Below are 23913 nucleotides of genomic sequence, written 5' to 3' on the forward strand. Positions count from 1 at the left end.
CCAACTTAAATAATTCTGTGATCTGTGTAATTCTGAGAAAATACTGAGGATTTAATATCTAGAAGATTAATATCCTTCTGCCAGCTTTCAGAACCAATCAGTCCCTTAAATTATCCCTTTATTTTTAATTATAAATAAAAATTTGAGTGTTGCAGGATATTGTTATTTTTCAACTTTCTTGGTATCTAGCCCAATGGAAAACCTGTCCCAAGACTGCTGGTTATTAACTGAAATCTTAAAACATCATTATTATAGTATTCCCAAATACTTCAGTCCTATTTATCACCATCATATCTTCAAGCCACCCAACAACTCAACACTATTTTCTTATGAAAGTCAGCCTAGTGTACTAAAGACACAACAGCCATTTTCTCTTTTTCAGTAGAGCTGGTTCCCCTCTGCAGACTATGCCAAAGAGGATTGTTCTTTGATGTACCCCTTTTTGATTTCTTTTAAGCATGGGAGAGTAGAAAAACAAAGATAATTTCCAATATGTTGGCACCATCTGCAAAGAATTCTATTAAAGCACAAAAATTAAGGGGTTTTTTTTTGTTTGTTTTTATATTTTCAAGGGTAGTATTAGCAATATGATGTCAGGTAAGGTCTGTGGTTGGCAACTACAATTCTTTTATTGGACATATGTTACTGAGCATTGAACACTTGTTTATGTAGGCACGGATTTAAGAAAAACACCACAAAATCAAAAGGCTAAACTGCAGACCTGAACTGAGAAACAGGCCTGGTGAGTCTGTCTACTCCTATAACTCAGCTGAGAAAAGGGGAAAAACTGCCATTATAAGAGAAGAAGCATAAATTTAGTTATAAATTATGGTTACAGAACTAGATAATATTTCCTTCAAGGTCCAAAGCACTGGAAAACCCAGGTTCCCTGTGTACATGCACAGGGAAATATTTAGTTTGCCTTATGCAAGTGGTTTATCTGTAAGAAAACTTAATAAAGCTGTACTGATTCAAACAGTTCTTTTAGCAAAAAAAAAAATTATGTAATTCAGAATTATATTTCAGAATAAAAAACTATACATTTAAATGCAGATGATAACCTACCCAAAAGAGAACAAGTTTCAGCAAACAGTGACCAAGAAAGAATGAACAGGGAAAGCCCATGTGAGCCATGACTTTAAGCAATGGTTTTTGCCAGATTTCATTCCTGCTTGCATGAGAATTTTCTCCCAGAGAAGATTTAGGAGATAAAAAGGTAAATTGAACATTGTCTTTCTTCATCTCATAAGGGCAGTTTTCTACAGTTCTTAGCAACAGAAAAAACCAAAAAATATACATTTCCAGAACTTGCACATATCCAAAAAGAAAAAGGTGGAGAACAAAGAGGGAGAATAAAACCTAATAAAAGCTAGAACATGACTTTGTAGTAAACAATAGAATATAACGTGCAATAGTGCAATTTCTCCTTTGCTGCTCCAAGAGGAAGCCCCGGCAGACAGTCCCGTGCATCCGGCATCCCTCGGCGCTGTCACGCCCAGCTGCGAGCCTGCCGGGCCCCGCCGGGCTTCGGGGCCGCCGCGCTGGGGCCGGGCTCGGCCCGCGCCCTGCCCGCCTGCCGCAGCTTCTGGTCCCAGCGCTGCGGGGAAACGAACGGCGTTAGCACCGAGAGGCACGGGGTTACCTGAGAGATTGCAGAAATTACCTGAGAGACTGCACAGGGGTTACCTGAGAGATTGCAGAAATTACCTGAGATGGCACAGGGGTTACCTGAGAGATTGCAGAAATTACCTGAGAGATGGCACAGGGATTACCTGAGAGATTGCACAGGAATTACCTGAGGGATGGCACAGGGATTACCTGAGAGATTGCAGAAATTACCTGAGAGACTGCACAGGGGTTACCTGAGAGATTGCAGAAATTACCTGAGAGATGGCACAGGGATTACCTGAGAGATTGCACAGGAATTACCTGAGGGATGGCACAGGGATTACCTGAGAGATTGCACAGGAATTACCTGAGGGATGGCACAGGAATTACCTGAGGGATGGCACAGGGATTACCTGAGAGATTGCACAGGGGTTACCTGAGAGATGGCACAGGGGTTACCAGAGAGGCACAGGGATTAACAGAGAGATGGCACAGGGATTACCTCAGAGACAGCACAGGAATTACCTGAGGGATGGCACAGGGATTACCTGAGAGATTGCACAGGAGTTACCTGAGAGATGGCACAGGAGTTACCTGAGAGATGGCACAGGAGTTACCTGAGAGATGGCACAGGAGTTACCTGAGAGATTGCAGAAATTACCTGAGAGATGGCACAGGGATTACCTGAGAGATGGCACAGGGGTTACCTGAGAGATTGCAGAAATTACCTGAGAGTTTAAAGGTATTACCAGAAAATTACAGGAATTACTAGAGAGATTACAGGAATTACCAGAGAGATTGCACAGGGATTACCTCAGAGACAGCACAGGGATTAACAGAGAGGCACAGGGATTACCTGAGAGATTGCATAGGAATTACCTGAGAGATGGCACAGGGGTTACCTGAGAGATGGCACAGGGGTTACCTGAGAGATTGCAGAAATTACCTGAGAGCTTAAAGGTATTACCAGAAAATTACAGGAATTACTAGAGAGATCACAGGAATTACCAGAGAGATTTGCACAGGGATTACCTGAGAGGTCACAGGAATTAACAGAGATCTTGCAGGAATTACCAGAGAGCTCACAGAAATTAAGAATGTCAGAACCCAGGACATCCCTCTGGCTGTCCTGGATGGCTCAAACCCCTGCCAGGGGCCTCACAGACCTTGGCACAGAGCCCAAGACCCCTGTGCCTTTGATTATGACCCATGCAAAAAATTACCGACCTTTTATGAGGATTTACAAGTCACAAAAGTTTAAGTAGAATGACAGTTAGTTTGTCACAGGATTGTCGCAGACATTTCTCCACAGAAATCCTTTTCTTTCATATTTCTGTGTCTTCGGGAGCCAGAGGCCCCGAAGAGAAGGTAAACAATTATTATCAGCTGCTGTGGAATGCAATAGGATTCACCTTGATTGGCTCATTTTCTATGTTTATAATTAAGGGCCAATCATCAGTGCAAGCCAGGGGACTGAGTCCCTGGACACAACTTTGTTGTGGGTTCTTTTCTATCTATTCTTAGCTTAGCTAGCAGCTCTGCAAACCTCTCTCTATATTCTATTAGTATAGTAATAATGTATTATATATCATATATTAATAAATTCAGTCTTCTGATCAAGATACAAGATTCACCGTCTCTCTCTCACCAGCAGCGACCCACACAGGCCGCTGTAATACAGGATGAAAAGTAGAATTTTGGGGTTTTTAGAATGGGGGCTCAGGGTCCCAAGATGGAGGAATTTGGGCGAATCTTGTCCTACTGTCTCCTTCTTCCTAGCCTCCATCTTTTGGGTGATGGTGGCACTTTTGGATTGGTTTCAGGTAGGAACACGCTGTCTAACACAGGTAATAGGTATTGGAAAATCATTGTAAATAAAGTACACGTAGTTTTTAGTATAAAAAGACAACACCGCCCTGAAGGTGGGCAGTGTGCCACTGACTGACCTGCTGAATGGACCTCAGCAGGCCAGGAAAAGAATGATATAGATAACAGCAAATAAACAACCTTGAAAACCAGAACAGAAGAATCCTGACTCCTTCTTCAGCTGCCAGGCTGGGAAAAGAGACTCTCTGACACATCTTGGGGTCAGCCAGAGACCATCGAGACCAGAGAGGCTACAGAAATTACCAGAGAGCTCACAGGAATTACCATTGTTACAGAAATTAGCAGAGAGGCTACAGTGTTGCTCTGTTCTTCTAAGCCTTCTGATGTTTATATTCTTGTAATGAACTTTCTCACACACTTTTCTGGAAATAATTGTTTTCTTACATTCTTTTCTGGAGGAGGAGAAATTTGATGGACTCTTGGTTTGTCCAGTGTCATTGGAGAGATGGCACTGTCATCCTTCAATCCACTGTCACTTTTGGAAATCTATAAATGCTGGAGTCAGAATTAAACTGCCCCTCTTTTACCTTAGAGATTGCAGTGTTGGCATCATTTTATTTTGTGTCCTAGAGTAACCCTACAGAAATTACCAGAGAGGCTACGGATCCACCTGTTCAAAAGTTTCACACAGAAAATGTGTTCACAAACAGCAGCAAAAGGTGCTATTGCTGTTTCCATCATGTCACCTGACCATGCTGGGCTTAAGGGTGCAATGAGAGCTCATTGAGAAAAGTCCCCATTTAAATGTTAAACATTTAAAAGTTCCCATTTAAACAGGGAAACTGTTTCCTGGCTTTCCTGCAGCTTCTGGGAATGAAGGGTCTGATCCAAGGCTTCAGCACAAGGGGGACTCACCTTCGAAATAATAAAACTTAAATGAAGCCACTCATGCATTTTTTGGGGGAAGCAGGAGGAAAAAAAGTTAAGGGGTTTTTGTTAATCAAAAAATATTTGTTTTTATTTTTGCAGGCAATAGAAATTACAGTTAAAACAACAACAATAAAAAGACATAATAAATGTAGTTTGCACAGCTGTTGATGCTCTTGGAAAGAAAATGATGATAAGAAGTGGGTGGTGATGTGGCAGGGTCCTCAACACCCCCAGGCCATGTGTGAGGGCAGAGGCAGTAAGTGAGAAAGTAAGTGTGTTCCCCAAAAAAATTCCAACAAATAATGTTATCATCCAAGAGCTGAAACTGAGCAGAAGTCAGCTCATGGCAGTAAAATGATATTTACTCTGTGGCACTGGATTTCCCAGGGTTCTGCCAAATCAAACAACAACTTGAAATAAAATCCCTATATCTTTCACTCCTGTAATCTCCACTGATGGGAGAAATGTGCACAGAAAATCCTGCTTTTATAAACACAACAGTGTTTTCCTGCCAGTGACCCTTACACTGATGAAGAAAGTGCTGAGTGGAAGAGAAGATTGGTTTGCACAGGCAAAACCACTATGGCAAATGTACGGCTGAGAAATTGTGTCAAAATGAGAATATTCAGTGTAAAGTGACACTCCTGACAATGTCAAAACCACTGATACTTTGCAGTGCATCAGAACATAAAAAGGTATGTTGAATATATTAAATCTATTTCATAAAAAGGTAATCCTTCCAGAACCTGGAAGGCATTAGAAAACATTTAAGTCAGAAAAAATTAGAATATATTTTCATATAGAGAGCTGTAGTTGCTCAGCCTGGAGAAGGGTTCAGGGAGATCTTAGAGGACCTTCCAATACCTAAAGGGGCTACAACAGAGATGGAGAAGGACTTTTTACAAGAGCATTTAATGACAGGACAAGGGGCAATGGCTTTAAAGTGACAGAGATTAGATTAGATGAGATTACATTAGATTATATAAAATATAGGGAAGAAATTCTTGGCTGTGAGGGTGGGGAGGCCCTGGCAGAGGTTGCCCAGAGAAGCTGTGGCTGCCCCATCCCTGGAAGTGTCCAAGCCCAGGTTGGATGGGGCCTGGTACAACCTGGTCTAGTGGAAAGTGTCCCTGCCCATGACATGGTCTGAAAAACATTTGCAAACCCCCCTGGTCTGTTTGGTTTTTTTTAATTCATATCACAACCCCAACTAAGCAGGTGTTGTGGAACACACAGCTTGCTACAGAGTTAAAAGTCCCTGCTATTTGCTTTTTTGAGACATAGCTTTTGACTACTGCTACAATGGGATACTTTGGGGTAATTCAATGTATCCCTTTAATTTACTCAGCATGCAGTTCCAAGTAATAAAGAAAATAACACACCAAGTTGGTTTTTGATACATGATATTGATTAACTGGAGGCAGCACACGAATTTTCTTCCCTTATTTTGCAAAGACAGGTAGATGTTTTATGGCACCCACAACATTTGACTTCTGGTGAGGTATTTTCTTACCTTTATTTTTTTACCAAGACGTTCCTTCCACTTCTCAGCTATGGAGCCTTCCACCAAGAGTAACCTACACAACAGAGACAAATCCATCAAGGGGCTATACAACCCAGCACACACAAAACTAAAATCTCTGTGCCTGTAGAGAGACTTGCCCTCCATGAAGACCAAGTTTTCCTTCCTTTTGGCTCTGACTTTCAGCTTTATGACAGGAGAACAGCTGAGGACAGCACAGGAGGAGTTACCTGGAGCGCTCCTCGTCCTCGTAGCCCATAATGATGTATTCCTCATTGGCACTGAGGGGTGGACACAGGCAGCCAGAATTCGTGTGCAGGTTTACAGTGTCCTTTGGGATGTTGACCAGGGAAGATTTCAGGATCTCCTTTACTTCCACTACTGCAGTGACATCGTGGCATTTAGTCTTCACCTCCTTCACTTTAGCGCGGATGACTGGGGAAAGCCACAAAGAGCATTGTTAGCAGCAGCAGAAAATGCAGGTCACTCCCCAGCTGCTCTTGGTGACCTCTGGCATTACTCTTTTGCATGGTCCCTCATCAGAAGTTAGCTGAACTCCTGCAATGTTTCTGCCTCCATCTCTTCACTACTTCACCCTCCACCAAGGAGGTGCAGGTAGCTCAGTGTGTCCCTTAATAATGGTCAGGAGCAGGACTTATGTACCAGTTGGATTTATGTCCTGCTTAAGTTGGGCTTTGACTTCCTTCCTTTTTTCTTCACCCTTTCCATGTTAAATATATTAAATCTATTTCTTGTGTGCTCTCCCTCTCCCTTGAGCTGTGACTGTTCCCTCTCTGACTACCTGCAGTACAGATGAGCAAACTTTATCACTCTGAACCTTACACAGAAAGGGAATGTGCATTAAAACTTCTCATATCACTACTTCTGCTGGATGACAGGCCCTTACCTTTTCTATTCTCTCCAGTGACCCAGCACTAATCTGCTCTGCTCTTTCTGAACTTCAAATGCTCCTGATCTTGACCCAATGACCTCTCTAATTGTTTCCTCTCTTGGCCTCTCTTTTTGCTTCAAGTTGCACAGGAGGAAAGGCTGCCTTTCAAAGGCAAAGATTTTCATTCTCTCAGGGGGACCAGTGAACTGATACCACATACAAATGCAAAGCCAACCCAGAGGGCGTGCTCTAGAGAATGCCACATCATTCAAAGAGTCCTTTTCCACACTATAAATGGGAGATAGCCCAAATTCCAAATGTCTCCTGTGTGAAAAAGGTAATAGAGAAGAAAGAAAACCATGGACTTGCACATCTCCTCCCCATAACAGCCATTAACCAGCATGTCTTGCAGGCACATTAAATACAGTTGCCAACAAACACCAATTTGTGTATCTAGTATGAACAATTTACCCTAAGTGATTCCCTTTCTCAAAACCTTTTAAGATCTCAAAATAAAATATTATTTTAGTTTGGAGAATATTTCAAATGCCTTTTAAAACCCATTTAATTTGAAAAGCTTAAGAAAATGGACAGGAGCATGCCCAATGACTCTGCCATATGCAGTTTCTGACCAGAAAATAGTCACTCTAATTTTTTATAAACAAATTCACCAAAACAACATCAAATTGACTATTGACCAAGAAAGTGTTTGAATATAGCTGTAATTTTTTTAGCTTTTAACAGCAAACTACTTTTAAAATAAGATTATCTGATTCTGGCTTTACAAATGTGCAATCCTAATAAGTATTATACAATTACTACAATTTAAATAAAGCCTTAATGCTGGCTGACCTTAAAGCTCTTCCCCTGATTAATGGGAAAAAAGGAAGTACTGCATATTGATAAAGCTTTATAAAATAAGTGCTTGTTACCCTTGTAAAGTCATTGCTCAGGCCTGCAACTTTGGCTAAGTAGAAAAGGACTGTGGGAAAGTGACTGAGCTGAATTAGGGGTAGAAAAAGAAGTTATATAATCGTGATGTGCTCACATTGTGGTGTATGGTGGTTGGTTGGGTTATGGTGGTTATGGTTTAAAACTAATAAAGTTTTAACTCGAAGTTTGTAACTGATACAACTGATCCCGATACTTTAGGTTCATAACTGATAAAGTCTCAACTGTTTAAAAAGGCCTAGTTTTTGCAATAAGGAAGGGCCCAATGTTCAGTCCCTGTGATATGTATTCAGTGGTTTTACTGGCTTAATTTGCTTGAAACTGACAGTATGAAGAAAAACATGAGCCTGGAGCTATGATATGCCTGAAGAGCAGGCCATGTGCACTTTTACAGGTGTTACAGACAGCCTAACACAGCTGGCAAGATGCTCACTGCTGGCTTTGAGACACCAGAAGGAAAAGAACCTGTCAGATCTCATGGAGAGCTAGTGGGCATGAAAGCTGCTACAAACATCCCCTTCTGCAAAAGCTGAGGGTACTGGCAATCACAGAGGCAGCTCAGGCACAGCAGCCCACAGTGCCATTTCTGTTGCATCACTGTTCACACCTGACAAGTACACAAACCCCAAATGCCTGCACTAAAACTGAAATAACAAAGATACCCTTGTACTAACATATCAAGCTAATCCCCTCCATCCTAATTTGGAAACATTTCAGGCTATACTTTCCACCTGCAATAAGCTATATTGGGTTACCAGCAGTAACAGTGAAGTTTTTAGGCTTTTTAAATGAGAAGTTGCCCCTTGCTGCAGGTTTAGAAGGGCTGGGAGCTGGCAGTGCAGCTGCTCTCACCATAGTTGTAGTTGTTCCGCAGGTAGGTCTTCTGGGTAGCTTTCACTGGCTTGCACTTGCAGCGCTCTACAGAAACAAAAAGCTTTGTTTAGAAAGAAAAAAACATGTATTCAGTGACAATCTTCCCAAAACCTGGAGCTCACACAGTGTGGGAGTTGGATTAATAGAAAATAAATCCAAGAAATAAATTTGATGGTTTTGCTCATTGACCACCGCATACACTGAAGTACACAAGATACTATTCTTAACATTATTATTATATAATTAATGAACATAGATTTATCTTGTATCTTTACCTTTTTTCTATAAGGTGTAAAACTTGATCTTTTAAACAAGTCATCCAACTATGATCTATCACCTGTTTTAATTTGATCTGTTAAATCTTGTTAAGCCAAGAAACACTTATAGTGTATTGTAATTAGGAAATAGTTGGCTTCTGATTAGACCCAGGTAAAATAAAATAGACTAAATTGCAAGACAAGAACACAGCCTCACATTTCCTTCAGTTTTAAGGCAGTATTGGCTTATTTTATGAATTTTAGAATGTATTTTGTTAGTCTAGTTCTATCTCTAAATTACTGACATACCCATGTTCTTATTGAAGAACATCCTAGTCACCCTCATGCTTTTTAAATTTACATTTAAAAGAAGTGTACAAAATGCTGCATTATTCCTAATTACTATTTAGAGATACAGAAACTAACACTAAAGATTGGGATGGTGTGAATTATAACACCTTGTATTGTCTCACCCTTCTCATGGGACTGAAAATGGAATAAAAGTTTTTAAAACACCTCTCAGTTACCCCATCTCTAAGTCAGAAAAGGGTTAAATCAAAAAACACCTAACAAAAATTTCACTGAACTGACTTGCTTATTACAGTGAAACACTAAAAAACAACAGGGCATTCCTGGCCTGTTCTGCTGGGAGATGAGGAACTGCCCATGAGACCTTAAATATTTTTTAGGAGAACAACCTGACATACTGAAATTAAAAAAATAAAAACCAAAAACAAACCAAAGCACAACAACAAAGACACACAGACTTTGAGACAGGAGTGACAAAATCATGATTTTAAGCCAATTCAATGTTCAATTCTGAGCTCACAGGTGCTGTAATTCCATCCTTGCAATGCTGCACTCTCTTCTGTGCTACACTTAAGGAATGCCCTCCTTTCTGTTCCTTTTATCATACAGACCATAACAGAGACACAGAAAGAAAATACCATGGCAGTGCATGACTGAACATTTTTTTGAGTATTATCAGGTCAGTATCTCAGGTCAGTTTAGCAAACTGGGATATTCTGGCCAGTAGGCATTCATTGAATATTTGGCATTGGAGGGGACCTTTAAAGGCCACCTAGTCCAACCCCCTGGCAAATAAGCAGGGACATCTTCAGCTGGACCAGGTTGCTGAGAGGTCCATCCAATCCACCATGAGCAATGGTGTAAATTTTACACAATTTTATTATGACCAGAAGCCCAAATTTAATGAAAATAGAGAATTTCTTAGCCCTTGTGGCCAGAAGGACAGCCTTCAAAAAAACAAAACAAATGAGCACTGTCAGAGCAGCATTTCCAAAGGTGCAGATGCCAGACAGCTGGGAACTCTAAGAGAGGTAAAAACATTTTCATTAGTGCCCAGGGAATGCCAATGCAGAAGCTCCAGAGCCACAGTGGTGTTCATAAACACCACTGGTATTTCAGGGCTGGTTGTTCTACTGCAAATATTTACTTTTTATTTTACACCAGTCTAAGTGTGGTTTGGTGGAGTAATTTAAAACAGCAGATCCCAGTATTACATGTGCATGTGCGTATATTTTGACATTTGATTTGGCATAAATGGAAATAGATTTAATGTAGTTTATTTCTATGCACCATCATTCTAAATATCAATGCATATAAGCTAGTGATTTAGTTAAATCTAACATGAAGAGTCTGAAAAAGAACTTTTATTTGATTATATAGGATTTCTGCATATTAAAAAAAAAATTAAATTGATGGAATCATTATTTTCTATTGGAAGAATTTTTGTAGTTGAAAATACAAAAAAAAATACAGGAAAGAGGAAAACATTTCAAAAGAAAAATATATTATTTCCTTGAATTTCAAACACATCCTCAGGAATCTATATATAGAGCCCTACAGACTTTAACTTCCCTATGTGTTTGTGTTAAAACAACAAAAGCAGAGAAGGGAAGTGATTTTTGCCTTCCCTTCTGCCTTTGTGAGCTCATGGATACTGCAGGCCAAATGACAGCTGCCTTGGAGCAGAGAATAAAAGATGTGCTCCTGTGACCCACACTCACACAAGCACTTTAGCACTCAAGTCCAGCAAGTGGCACACTGTAATGTTCTCCTGCTCTACAGAACTTTGCACTGTGTCCCAGGTAAAATAAAATAGGCTAAATTGCAAGACAAGAACACAGCCTCACATTTCCTTCAGTTTTAAGGCAGTATTACTTTATTAATTTTAGAATATATTTTGTTAGTCTATTTCTAAATTATTGGCATGCCTATATTCTTATTGAAGAACATCCTAGTCATCGTCATGCTTTTTAAATTTACATTTAAAAGAACCATACAAAATGCTGCATTAATCCTAATCACTATTTAGAGATACAGAAACTAACACAAAAGTCATTTGCCAAGGTCAGTTACAAAGTTAGAGCCAGATCCAACTCCTCTCTCCCAGCTCCTGGTACAGTGATTTTCCAAGGAAGGCAAATGCTGACCTTCCCCCAGGGAGTGGAAACACCCACAAAAGGTGGCTATAAAAAGGTACTGCATCACCTGATGCTGAGGGAAAATCCCATCTTACCTGACAGCCTCCTCAGATGCTGCCAGGATTAGCAGAAGAGCTCTGACACCACAACAATGGCATGTCCCCAGCACAGAGACAGCAGCAGAGGCTCCCACTGGCTTTGGCTGAGATCACAGCCAGCCATTAAATCTTCTTTTCAAATAAATATAGGACTACAAACTGCTCAAAGTCCCTGTATTTGAAAACTTCACTCTGTCAATGCCAAAAGACATGGAGAGAACGGCTTTCCCCATGGATTGCTACCAAGAAACATTTGTGTTGTCTTAAATATATGCGAATGATGGAAAACCTGGCTGTAATCCTGACCTGTACAGGCACTCAAACCTGGCAAACACCTCCCAGGTCAACAAAGGATATAAAATAAACACTCTAGAACATTTTCTAAGAGACTTGAGGAGCATGTGATGAAGCAGAAAATCATGTACTTTACTGCCAACAGAGGTAAAAAAGGTCTCCCAAAAAACCCTCATGCAGACTGAGAGGGAAGGTTTTGCCAGCAGACACTGACAGGGAAAAAAGGTGTCTCAAATAGGGATAAGCCATGAGTACTGCTCCCTGTGACCATGCACAGCAGCACAAGCAATAAGATGCAGAAACCACAAAGCTGAGAATGGGATTTTTTAAAAAAAATGTATCAATTTGCTACTTGCAAACAAACAAACAAAACTGCTCTAAATTTACTTTACTGAACACATAAACAAAGCCATTTTGAGACATGGCCTTTTAGGTGGTCCAACTGTGTTTGTCAGTTCAGACAGATGTAGCACACTGAACTAGAAATCATGTTTGAACAGTAAAAGCAGATATTGCAGCAGCAATTTTTCTGTGCATCCTTAGTCTATTTTCTAGATGGGATTTTTTTAGGTCTGCTTTTGCTTTCAGCCATCAAAAAGCATCACAACAGGAACAATGTGACTGAAACTTTACTCTTCCACTGCAGGGTCACTCACTGGACTTACATGCCTATGGACAGGCAGCAGTAAAGATATGCCTCATAGTTTGGATTTAAGGTGACAATGAGAGCACACAGCTTTGCTTCATGCTCAGAGTGAAGCTTGTATGCTCTCTGTACAGTCCACATGGTGCATGAAATCCCAGCTTTCTCAATGCCACACAACTGAAAATGGCTTCAAACTAAGAAGATACTAACATTAGTAACAAATATCTTTAGCAAGTCCTCCAGACATGGTCCCATGCTCAAGACAATTTAAAGCAAAGCCTGTTAAGGCGTTTGCTGTTATGAGGTTTTTTAACTGTACCTGGGCTTCTAGAGGGTATGCACTGTGATTTAAAGAACATTTTGCACAAATATAGCTGCTTTCACATTGGGACCTACTGACTAAAATCTTAAACTGTATTATATAAACTGGGCATTACTAATATATTTTTGCAATTTGGTCACAGAGCTTAATGCTGAAATTATATCTATAGGTACCTAATGTTAGGTTCAACACCAGTGCACACTGTAGCTCATCAGCACCTCTGCAGAAGGAAAGACATGGAGGTCAGTACTACAGCTTCCAAGTCTCAATTTATTGACACAGATCTAAGAGGATGGAGTCATAATAAAATACAAGAAAATCTACAGTCATTGGCTTGCATGGGCAAAAGATTCACATTCCTATAATTATTATTAGCCACCATCCTGGGCTTTGCTTCCTTGCAATGGCAAGTAGTGATAATGCTCAAGGGTTTTTATTCAGTTCCAGCAAAACCAAAACAGCAATAAAAAGCAACAGGGAACTTGCTGGAATAAAACCAGCCTCAGAAGGTGCCACCCTCAACCTCCTCAGGCTAAAGGGAGCACTGCCATTATCTACAAACAGTACTGAATTTAATTTGAAAACTTTAAGGTCAAAATGAACCATTATCTTCACTGGTTTTGCCCAGGGAAAAATCAATTTAACGATTACTCTCTCTGTTCAAGACAAAACTTTTAATAAAATCAGCACAGCCCTCCTGCTTTGATGCACATTTTGAGGCTGACCAACCCCCAAATCCCACCTGCCCATGGAATGCAAACGCAAAATCTGCAGTATTCTCAGTCAAGACTAAGTATTTATCACTTAGTACCTCTCTTAATTAAATATTTAAAGGATTTGAAAGTCTACAGCTTATTATACAATTTTATAAAAATTATTATACAGTTTTATAAAAGTGTACTTACCAACGCCTCTACAGTTGCCGTTATTAGAATCCATAGGGAAATCTGCCATGGATTTGTAAAATATGTAAAAAAAAGTTAGTATTTTTAATATTGGATTATTTCACTACACATACATGACAATGTTTTCTCTTTCTTTAATATTTAGTACGTGGAAACTTAATAACTTCACTAATAAACAGTTTGCAATATTCTAGAGGTCACTCCAGTAAAGTTGACACAATGTCTTACCCATATTTCACCTGAATCCAGCATATCATGTTAAAGGCTGAAGCAGACTAAATATCCCATTTCCATTGCTACAGACTGGCAGGTTTCAGACAAGGGTTGACATTTATGCCATGAATTTTGATCACCTACAGAAAACATGTGTTGTGTTTGCATTTAATTAGATGATGAAGGAGAAATTACTTTGGGGGATTTTTTTGGTTACTGAGGAAATCAAATCAACCAACCACAATCACACTGTTGAAGCAAATGCCAAAATAAATGTTTCAGACCTTCCCCTCAGTTTAAAAACACACAGATTACTCTGAAGGACAGATAAGGAACAGAAGGTTAAACAGGCACTCTGCCCAAAGAAATGCTTTCAGACACATTCATAAGTGGACTGTGTCCCAGATTAAAATTCATCATTTCAAACCTATTTATTAAATCACACTATTTAATGGGTTTATACATATATTTAATCATGAAAAACAAGTATGTTCATGCATATAACCTTCAATGAGCCAAGGACAAAATAAATGCAAGAGGAATAAGAACTGGGAGAGATGCAGGACACTTCATTAGAATGGCACATAAAATGGAAAAACAAATGAGTTTTCAAAGAAAAAACCCTTCTGTAATTTTGCACATTTATTCATTTATGCTGCTCTTCCAATTCTGGAGTCTGGTATCCTACAATCAACTTTCTTAGATTCTTACATAATCATGGAGGCAATCCTGCTGCCTTGCAGTGTAGAATAAATGTGATAAAACTCCTGTCTTGCAGCCTGAGCTGTAAGGTTTTGGCTGTAAGACAGCCCAGGACACTCCTGATACTCAGCACTCATGGTGACTTCAGATGTGTGGATTAAATTATAAGGGCCAAGTATATATACATATATGTATATATTTATATATTTTATATTTATATAATCACAAATTCTGTAATACCTGTTTACAAGAAAAATAATATGACTTAGCTAACCTTCTAATTTTGCCATCCTTGTTAAAATAAAAAATTAAATCTACACTTAATGAATACTTATACTACTCAAAGCAACATGAAACTTCATTTACATAAATGAGGATGGAGCTAAATCACAGTCAGGGCAAGAGTAAAGCTGAAAAACAACTAATTCTCTTACGTAATAATTAACTTTAAAAAAATTTGAGACTTCAGGAATAATTATTCTAACCAACACAAAGAGCAAAGAGTATACAAAACAGCATAGGAAGATTGAATAGATGCTCTTTTATATTCAATATCCTGTTGCTAATAAAACATCAGATCCATTTTCTTGCAAAGAAAGTCCCAAACTACCACAGGATCTTTGTTTATGGAGGAAAAAACAAACAAACATCTTTAGGAGTCAATCTGATCTTTGCAATCAGGTACTTCCACAGAACATTTTAATCTTCATCATGCTGCCTTTTAACAAGTCAAACTATCCAAGCTGATTCTTTCTTTCATGTTTGATTTTGATTATTCACCTGAGTTATTCTCAATGCATTAAGAACGCATTTTATATTGCATCAAATGCACTCTGGCGTTCCAGAATGTGATGGAAGAGGAATTGAAATGGTTTCCCTCTTGCAAATGGCAAACAAAAGGACAACCACATTTCCCATTCTTCCCCTCCTCGGCCAATTATTTGTTGTCTTGTTCATTCAGCCAAGCTGTAGCTTTAAATCTATAATTCCTTCTGATGTGGTAAAAGCATAGAGAGAGGTCTATGGTCTGATAATCCTCCCATCTGCTCCAAGTACAGACAAAACACCTGCAGAACCCTCCAGCCACAGAGAGGTGGCCATACAGACCTTTCTGTGTACCTAGGGCTGGCCTCAGATGTTTCCCCACTCTGGGCACCCAAAACCCCTGCAGAGAAAGCTCTCAGGATTCCCTGCCCTGCAGAGAAAGCTCTCAGGATTCCCTGCCCTGCAGAGAAAGCTCTCAGGATTCACTGCCCTGCAGAGAAAGCTCTCAGGATTCCCTGCCCTGCAGAGAAAGCTCTCGGGATTCCCTGCCCCTCTCACTTAGCTGCCTTGGCCACCTTCTCAGGTCTTCTCAAAAGCTATCTGCAAATGACCAAGCCAACTCCTCTGGTTTTTCATGTGACCCAGCAAGCAAAAATTCTTACCAAAATAGGTATTTCAGGGATACTTTGTTCATGCCTTCAAAGCACGTTGCCCATTGTATCAAAATTGTTACTGGGGACAGAAAAAAAATCATCACAGAGAAGACAAGAGAAGTATCACATGAAATGCTTACCACCTCCCATCCACAGAAGGAAAAAGAAGCTCTGAAGTGCACAGTGCCTACCTAAACTAAGGATGAATCCAAACAGACATGACTTCGTGGTGCTTGAGCAAACCTAGTCCAATCCACATTCAAATTGCACCTCAAAATAAACCAGAGCCCAGTAAAGGGTTCACAGCCTTCCCTGGCCCACGTGGAGTACAATGCCCACAAGTATTGGCTGAGGAACTTCCCTTGGAGCTCACACCAACACAGGACAACCAGTGAGCACTTGGTATGGGCAGTATAAACATGCAAACAAGCATGGAACTGACCTGCTTTACCAGATGTCCCCACACACTCTCAGGTACACAACTTATTTTTAACCAAATTACAGCACACCACAGCCTCGAGGCATCTGCTAACTCTGCACTGCCAGGTCACCTGTCCCACCCCAAACCAGAATTCCCAATGAATTAGCTCTGTGTGCAGCCAGAGGAATTCAGACACTGAGTGCAGAGCAGCCAGGAGTGGAAGTGCCTCCTGTTTGTGTGCCTGCACAAAGGCAGCAGGGCAGGGGTGAACAGGTACCCATACATCAGCTCATAGCTCATTTCTGGACTTGGGAGGGCTTGGGCCAGGCAAGGGTTGACCCTGCCTTGGTGTTTATCCTTTCCAATGCGCTCATGCCTATGCAGGGATGGCTGGTTTCTACAGATGGACAGGAGCATGGGCTTGGAGGCCTCTGCCACTCAGTGACACCTTTCTGGAAACCCTTCTCATTTCTCTGACCCTTTTCTCAGTTAAACTCTTACAGTCTGGTCCCTGCTTACCCACCAGACAGGAGACTGGAAGAGGGTCCAGGCCAGGCCTGCCATCAGCTACTGGTCAGGTCTCAGTGTGTGTGAGCACCCACCCAGCCCCTGTCCCCAGCAGCTGATAGACAGAGGCCTCTCTCCACCAAGCTGAAACCTTCAGCTGCAACACTGACAGAAGGAGGGGGAAAAAAAAGCTATTTAAAATCCCTCAAACAACTGACTTCCTATTGTTCCATGCCTCTTCATGGGCAAACCCTCTGCCAAGTTCTGTCTATGCAAAGCAATCTTTCCAAAAAAAATACCTGCCAGTGATGGTTAGCTGGATCCCCAACGAGGGGAACACTATCCAAAAGTTTCCTATTAAATTTTGTTTAGGAGCAGGGGACAAATCCAAACTGTTTTTTCCAGTATGCCATCCTAATTAATTTCTTTTCAGATCGATTCTATATTTTAAAAAAAACCAAAACCAAACACTAACAAGGAGAGCTAAATGAAAGCCACTTACACAGTAAGTGTACAAAATAACAATGCCTGCAACCACAGATTTAGATGAGAGGTTTGGAACAGAGAAACAACCTGGCAATACCTAGTTTTGAGCAAACATTTTTCCTATACCACTATTTAAATAAATAAAAATGTTAAAAAGGCAGAGGAAGGCAAAAAAAACCATGATCCTGATTGACACTGTGATTAAAGAATATGGCCCAGCTATTACTGAAGCCACTCCAGGCACTGTGCTCCAAAGAACTAAACCATAGCCAGTGGCTGCTGCTTGGGCTCCTTCTTCAGATTTAGATATCTAAAGCACTATTAATTAAGAAACCATTCCACAAAAAATGCATGAATTCATTGTCACTTCAGCTATTAATACAGAGAGGATCTTTGCTAATTTGGTTGCAGAAACATGCATGGAAAGCCAAATGATAGGAAAATTTATTCTAGTTAACATTTATTACAAAGAACTCTAACTCCAAGTTGTAGAGCAGGCAGCAACATGGCTGTTCCACATAACATTTTATTCCTCACAACAAATCCCACCAGGTTTTGATGGCATTTAATGGCCCAGGTATTGATTAAATGCTTAGACAGTAAAATCCAGGGGACTCAGCCTACAAAGGCAGCTGAACTGCAGTGAGCACATAACACCATTGATGGTATCTTCATTAATGAGATTTAAAATCCCTTATTTACTTCTCTTGTCCTGATTCCGGCTTGAAGTTTGGAATAATTTTGTTATTTAACTGAGAAATGGGGCTGCTCTCATGTTTCAGGAAAAGACCTAAACAAATCCCAACCTTATAAAACAATAACCTGGGCAGAACTGCTTGTCCTCAGCACAGTCTGTAACACTTCCCTGGCACTGTCATGCACATCAACTGCTCTAAGTACAGCTAGGCAAAGACTGAGTCAGAACAAACTTGATCTGGAGCTTGGAAAACAGTGTTTTGGAAATTAAGGTAATAATAAATAAGAAACAAGCATGAGAAATGGCTTGTTCACTTGCCTTTTTAACCTTCAATGCCAAATTAACATACTGGGTTACTATGAACTCATCCAGACAGACATGGAGGACTTGGCCAACATGGAGAAATCGCGGGTTCACATATGATTTAAGAAATAGGTGTCCAGCATGTGAATAATGTACAATTTTCTTTAATGTTTAAGAGATAATATTTTAAAATAAAAAAATAAATTCAAGTTCTCCTTAGACATCTTATGATAGTTTGGGTGTTAACTACACATGGTTGATACCTTGTGATGTGGCTTCCCTTTTCTCCAACATCTTAGTAACAGGCCAACACCCCTTCAAGCTATGTTCTTATCTAAGTAAGATAAGGTGAGACAACCTGCCTGACAGATCTGACTTCCAATATACACAGAACCCATCACACTGCTCTAGTTTTGTTGCTAGTTCCCTCTTCAAAACAGGAATAAACATTTCACTTGAGACATAAACACTCTGCCAGGCAGTAGCAGCCAAGAACACATGTTGAAGATGCTTTTTTAGTCAGCATCCCCATGCCAACACTTGCCACTTATTACCTGCAAAACTAAAGACAAGGTCCTGCCTCTGAAATTCTAGATTTTATTCTAGAATTCTAGAGAGATAATTTTCTCTCTCAGCAGTTCCTGTGCTTCACAGACTTAAGGAAGTTTGACAGGGCCCTGAATGAGGAAAGCAGATAATGTGATAGATTGGAGGAAGAATAAGCAAATACATGTGAAGAATGAAATACATGGAGCAAGTGAACAGCACCTCCCAGAGATGTAACACAGCTGATACTAATGTCTGCACACAGAACCACTTTCTCCTCCAAAAAGCCCAGGACAGGGATGTGGGATAAATGCCATAGGAGACTTCAGACAGCATGCACTAATCTGACACCCAGGGTGTTAATGTATTGTCAGGATGCTCTTTCATCCTCCATGCTGGATGCTGATATGTTGGATCCTCCACAAAAAGCCAAATTATTCAGTATCACACTCACCTCCAGAACACCCACACCATGCCTGCAGCATCCCTCTGCTTTCTGGCTGTAAAGGAACCCGGATGTTTCCCAAAGAGAATGAAAAATCAAGAAACATACACTTCCCACATGTTTTAAGTCAGTTTCTGTAACTTGAGGAACTTGAGACCTCCCAATCATACTCCCACTCAGGTTTTGGAGACCAGCACAAGCTCAGGGGGTGTGCACAGCTATTCCTCTAACTGAGCCCAAAACACAGCACTGCTGTCAGCTTTCTCCATCACAGACAAAGCAGCCCTTTGGTGCTGTGGCAGGAAGGGTCTGGATCTTCCTCAACACCTGGACTCAGATGAAGAGAGGTCCTAGAAGATGTCTGTGGTGGACTGTGCCTCAACAGCTGAAAGTGAACTTCTTACTGAGATTTATCATAGATTTTACCAACCACATACTTTGCAACACTCACAAATTACTGGGAATATAACTGATGGAAATTAGGCTTGTGAACCCAGTCCCTGCTCTGACAAGTACAAACACTGACTACATCATCCTTAAGGCGCTCTCATGGAAGGGACAAGACAAATGTTCTAATGTTCACCAGAACATTAGAACAATAATGCAGAAAAAATGCAGAAATATGCAGAAACTTCAAGAGGAAAGGAAACAGCAGAGTCCCGTTACAGGTAGCAAAAGAATGAAAGCAAAAACAAGATTTCACTTCTGAAGACTACAACAGCCACAAAACAATGGATTATATTTCTGCCCACTCTATTAGGTGCAGTACAGACAGCAGAAGGGGCTAGAATGCTTAGGAGATAAAGCAAATAAGAGCAGGGATTCTGCACACTACTCGTCAGGCAGTTGGTTATTTGCGTCTTCTACTGAGCTGCAATCCTTTATTTGGAGAATTGGATTTGAAAGTGTTCACCTTACCTCTTCCTAGAACAGGAATCATTCCCTCTGCTTTCTAAAAGAACAGTTTTATTCCCTCAAGAAGGATTCTTTCAGTCTGGTGCATAATGCATCTGTTCAAAATATTCAGCCCAGAAATGAGAATGTCATCAGGTTCTCATTCACTGAAAGAGAGTTTTCATGGATCTGGCCCTGGAATCCCTCAAAGAGGTTATTGTACTGCTGAGGTCCTCAGAAATAGGTAACTCGGGGGCGATTTCAGCCAAGCTTCCTCCCTCCAGATTTGAATGTGATTGCTTTCAAATCGCTGCAGACCTGCCAAACCTTGAGCCATTTTTAAGGTGGTTTTGAAAGCACCTCAATATTGCAGAAAAAGGTGCTTGGTGTTCAAAACCACATCTCTCCCCAAAACTACCCCAGCAGGACTGCAGGGCTCAGAGAGCAGCAGCTGATGACAAAAATAGATGATTACATTCATGGGCTGGGAAAAAAGTAGGAAAAGGCAAGAGGGAAGGCAAGGGAAGTTAGAAATAGCAGTAATAACTGGAGATATGAGAGTATGGAGGTTTCAGGAGATGCAGAGGGTGAGAGAATAGAGTCAGAGATGGATTAGGGTTTGTCTGGTCTGTAAATAAATGGAGACAGAGAGAGCAGCTTACCTGGGAAGGCTGAGCTGGGGAGCACGGTCAGGAAACTGAAGCGTGAGATTTTGTTAGGAGAAGAAAACAGGAATTACAGCGTTTGGCATTACTGGCAGAGGGATACATAAAGCATTTAGTAGTGGGACAGAAGCACAGTAAAATACTGTGCTGAGCACAGCATGAAAAATCCCCCTTTCATTCCCAGGCCACTGCTGGAGGAAGAGAGAGAGGTGAGATCCACTGCCTGTCAGTGAGCTCCCAAAACCCAGCACTGCAGCTGTGGGCACTGAAGGAGACAGGTAGCAGCACAACAAGCTCCTGGGGTGCATGGATGCTGCTCTGACCCCCCTCGTCTGCTCTCCCACCCCAGTACTGCTCTCCCAGTACTCTGATGGAGAGGTCTGGCAGAGCAACCAGCACTGAAACTTTGCACCAGAGAAAATGGTAGCCTGGTCCCACCAGCAGCAAATGCTTTCCTGAAAATGCACAGGAACTGAAGTCACTTTGTAAAAGGTCAGAGCTCACTCGTGATAACCACCCACCAGCTTGCTTTAATTTCCTGTTCAATAGCCCCTTGTATTCAATATCTCTGTGGAGCTCAGCTCACCACGTTGGAGGGGTGTCCTGCCAACTCCTCCAGCCCAAAGGCAGCTGTGACAAGAGCAGGATCCCTGAGGCACAGCAGGTTTGCAGCATGGTCTGAGCAGTCAGCAGTCCTCACCTGACTGTGCAGAGATGCTCCTGCCTCAGACAGTGGTGCTGGATGATAGCCAGCACCAGCCACCCTGTGGGATCACAGTGAGCTCAGCTGGTGAAACAGGATGCAGAGAGAAAGCTGAGCAGTTCCAGCAGCCCCTCTGAGGCCACAGTGGTCACACAGCATCAGGCTCGGGTGCAGGATGCAGCGCTTGGCTGGCTTCAGGGATGTTGGGAACAAACCACAAGGGAAGGCTGCATTTTGCTGCACTCCTCACCTGGCTGTTGTTCTAGAGCCCAGCGACCTGCTGGGGAACCTGTGCTGTAACTGTACCTTCGGTGCTAACCACTAAGATGAGCGTGTTTTCTCCCCTCCAGCTGTGCATGTGCCACCACTGGCAAAGAAGTAGCTGGGGAGTCCCCGGCCCCCCAGCTCCTGCCTGTGGCTCCTCTGGGCCCTGATATTTCCCAAAAATCTGTGGAGTGCTGGCATTGTGTGAGAAGGGAGCAACCTGTTTTGGGAAGGAGCGGCTGAAGAGGAGCAGAGAGGAGCAGGGGCAGAGGGGGAACCGGCAGCCGGGGGGCTGCCCCTCACTTGGGGGGCTCTTCATTCTGTGCCAGCAAGCGCTGCCGATGGATCTCCGGTAGAAGAGCGGTACGGAAACGTTTCCCGTTCGTGTGCAACGAGGGCTGCAACTCCCACACTCGGTGCCGGGGCTGTCACTTGTCACACACACTCTGCGCCCAACAGCAAAACTTTTCCAGCAGCGAGGCGGCTGCTAAAGGCAGAGAGGAGACAGCGAAAGAGCGGAGGGCAGAGCGGAGAGAATCCGAGCGAGCAGCCGGAGGGGAGGCAGGGCTCCCGGGCTGCCCTCCCCGCCCGCCGCCCATTGTCCCCGCGCCGGTGCCGGTCCCCGCGCACTCACCCGCGCCCTCGGCGGTGACGATGGCCTCGGGGGAGATGCAGACCCCGCGGTCGTACACGGGCAGCTCGTCGCAGGCCAGGCTGTCGGGCCAGGCGTGGCTGTAGCGGACCAGGACGGGCTCGCAGCCGGCGCGGGCGCGCTCGCAGACGGACTTGCAGGGCTTGATGGGCTCGTGCTGGAAGTCGATGGTGCAGATGGGCGCGTACATGGCGCACAGGAAGAACAGCAGGTCGGGGCTGCAGTTGGTGCCCAGCAGCCCCTCGAACTGCTCCATGGCCAGCACGGCGTTGGCCTGCGTGCTGTGGTGCAGGTGGTTCGGCATCTTGGTCATGTTCCAGGGCAGCGGCTTGCAGAGCGGGATGCGCACCGGCTCGCAGGCCGCCCCCCGGGCCGCGGGCGGCCGCCCCAGCAGCAGCAGCCCGGCCAGGGCCAGCAGCGGCAGCCCCCGCCTCATGCCGCCCGGCCCGACGGTAAGCGAGGGGCCGAGCGGGCGCGGCGCGGCGCGGGGGCGGCTCCGCCCGCCCTGGCCCGGCCCCGCGGGCGCGCACCGGGGCCCGCCCCTCCGCCCCGCAGCCCGGCCCCGAACAAAGGAGAGCGGCCCTGCGCTGGGGAGGGGGCTCGCCTGCTGGGAAGAACCCGACAGGAGACATTTCTCTCTCAAGAGAGAGCTTGAATTCTCCCCGAAGTAAAAGCCTTGCTGGGAGCCTGAACGTGATTTCAGACCCATCTCTCGGAGATATATTCTTATCTTATAACAAACACCTATTTTTTTGTTTGTTTTTTTGCACACACTATGCTGGGTGCACTGCTTAAGCAGGAGGTGCACGCGAAAAGCGTGGCACATAGACATAGAGATGAGGGTTTTAGAGGAGAGTAATAATGTTGAGAGGCTTAAAAATGACAGAGATTCAGCTCAGAAGCTGGGGATGCTATCTTTACAGAAGGTTTAAAAAATTGAAGAGGCTGGATACTGTTTAAGATACCTCGCAAAACAGTGGTGCAGCAAAAGGAGTTCTGACTTGATCAGAAAAAACGTGCCCTCATATAATCGTAGAATCACAGAACAGTTTGAGTTGGAAAGGACCTTAAAGATAATCTAGTTCCAACCCCCTGCAGGGACAGGGACACCTTCCACTGGACCAGGTTGCACAGAGAACACAAGCTGACATTTATTAGCTGAATAAGTTCTTTCCAGTTATAAACATACGAGCAACTGGTCAATCACACATTTATTATTCCAGCTTCTGCCCCTAAATCAAACCTTTGAGTAGAAACACACCTACCACAAGCCAGTGCTCAGAAATCAGACCAAAAATGTGAACAAGCTGTGAAAGCAGCCATGGATACAGGCTCACAAACACAGGGTCTAAGCCTAGAAGGCTTTACTGAAGTTTTTCACTTTATGACTGCAGATGAAACCTTAATCCCTTTAACTCAGCTGCT

At 42.7% G+C, this 23913-nt stretch overlaps 1 protein-coding gene across 1 annotated transcript; it reads right to left on the minus strand.

The window, feature by feature from the left end:
- Window positions 1-605: 605 nt before the first annotated feature.
- FRZB (frizzled related protein) lies at window positions 606-22927 on the minus strand. The gene is made up of 6 exons (XM_059476339.1): window positions 22471-22927; window positions 13573-13614; window positions 8583-8648; window positions 6118-6322; window positions 5879-5942; window positions 606-1597 (listed from the first exon to the last, which is right to left on the minus strand). The coding sequence occupies exons 1-6, from the start codon at window positions 22922-22924 to the stop codon at window positions 1490-1492; spliced, it is 939 nt and encodes a 312-aa protein (XP_059332322.1). The 5' UTR covers window positions 22925-22927; the 3' UTR covers window positions 606-1489.
- Window positions 22928-23913: the final 986 nt, after the last annotated feature.

Source organism: Ammospiza nelsoni, chromosome 7 (assembly GCF_027579445.1).
Source record: "Ammospiza nelsoni isolate bAmmNel1 chromosome 7, bAmmNel1.pri, whole genome shotgun sequence".
Lineage (NCBI taxonomy): Eukaryota > Metazoa > Chordata > Aves > Passeriformes > Passerellidae > Ammospiza > Ammospiza nelsoni.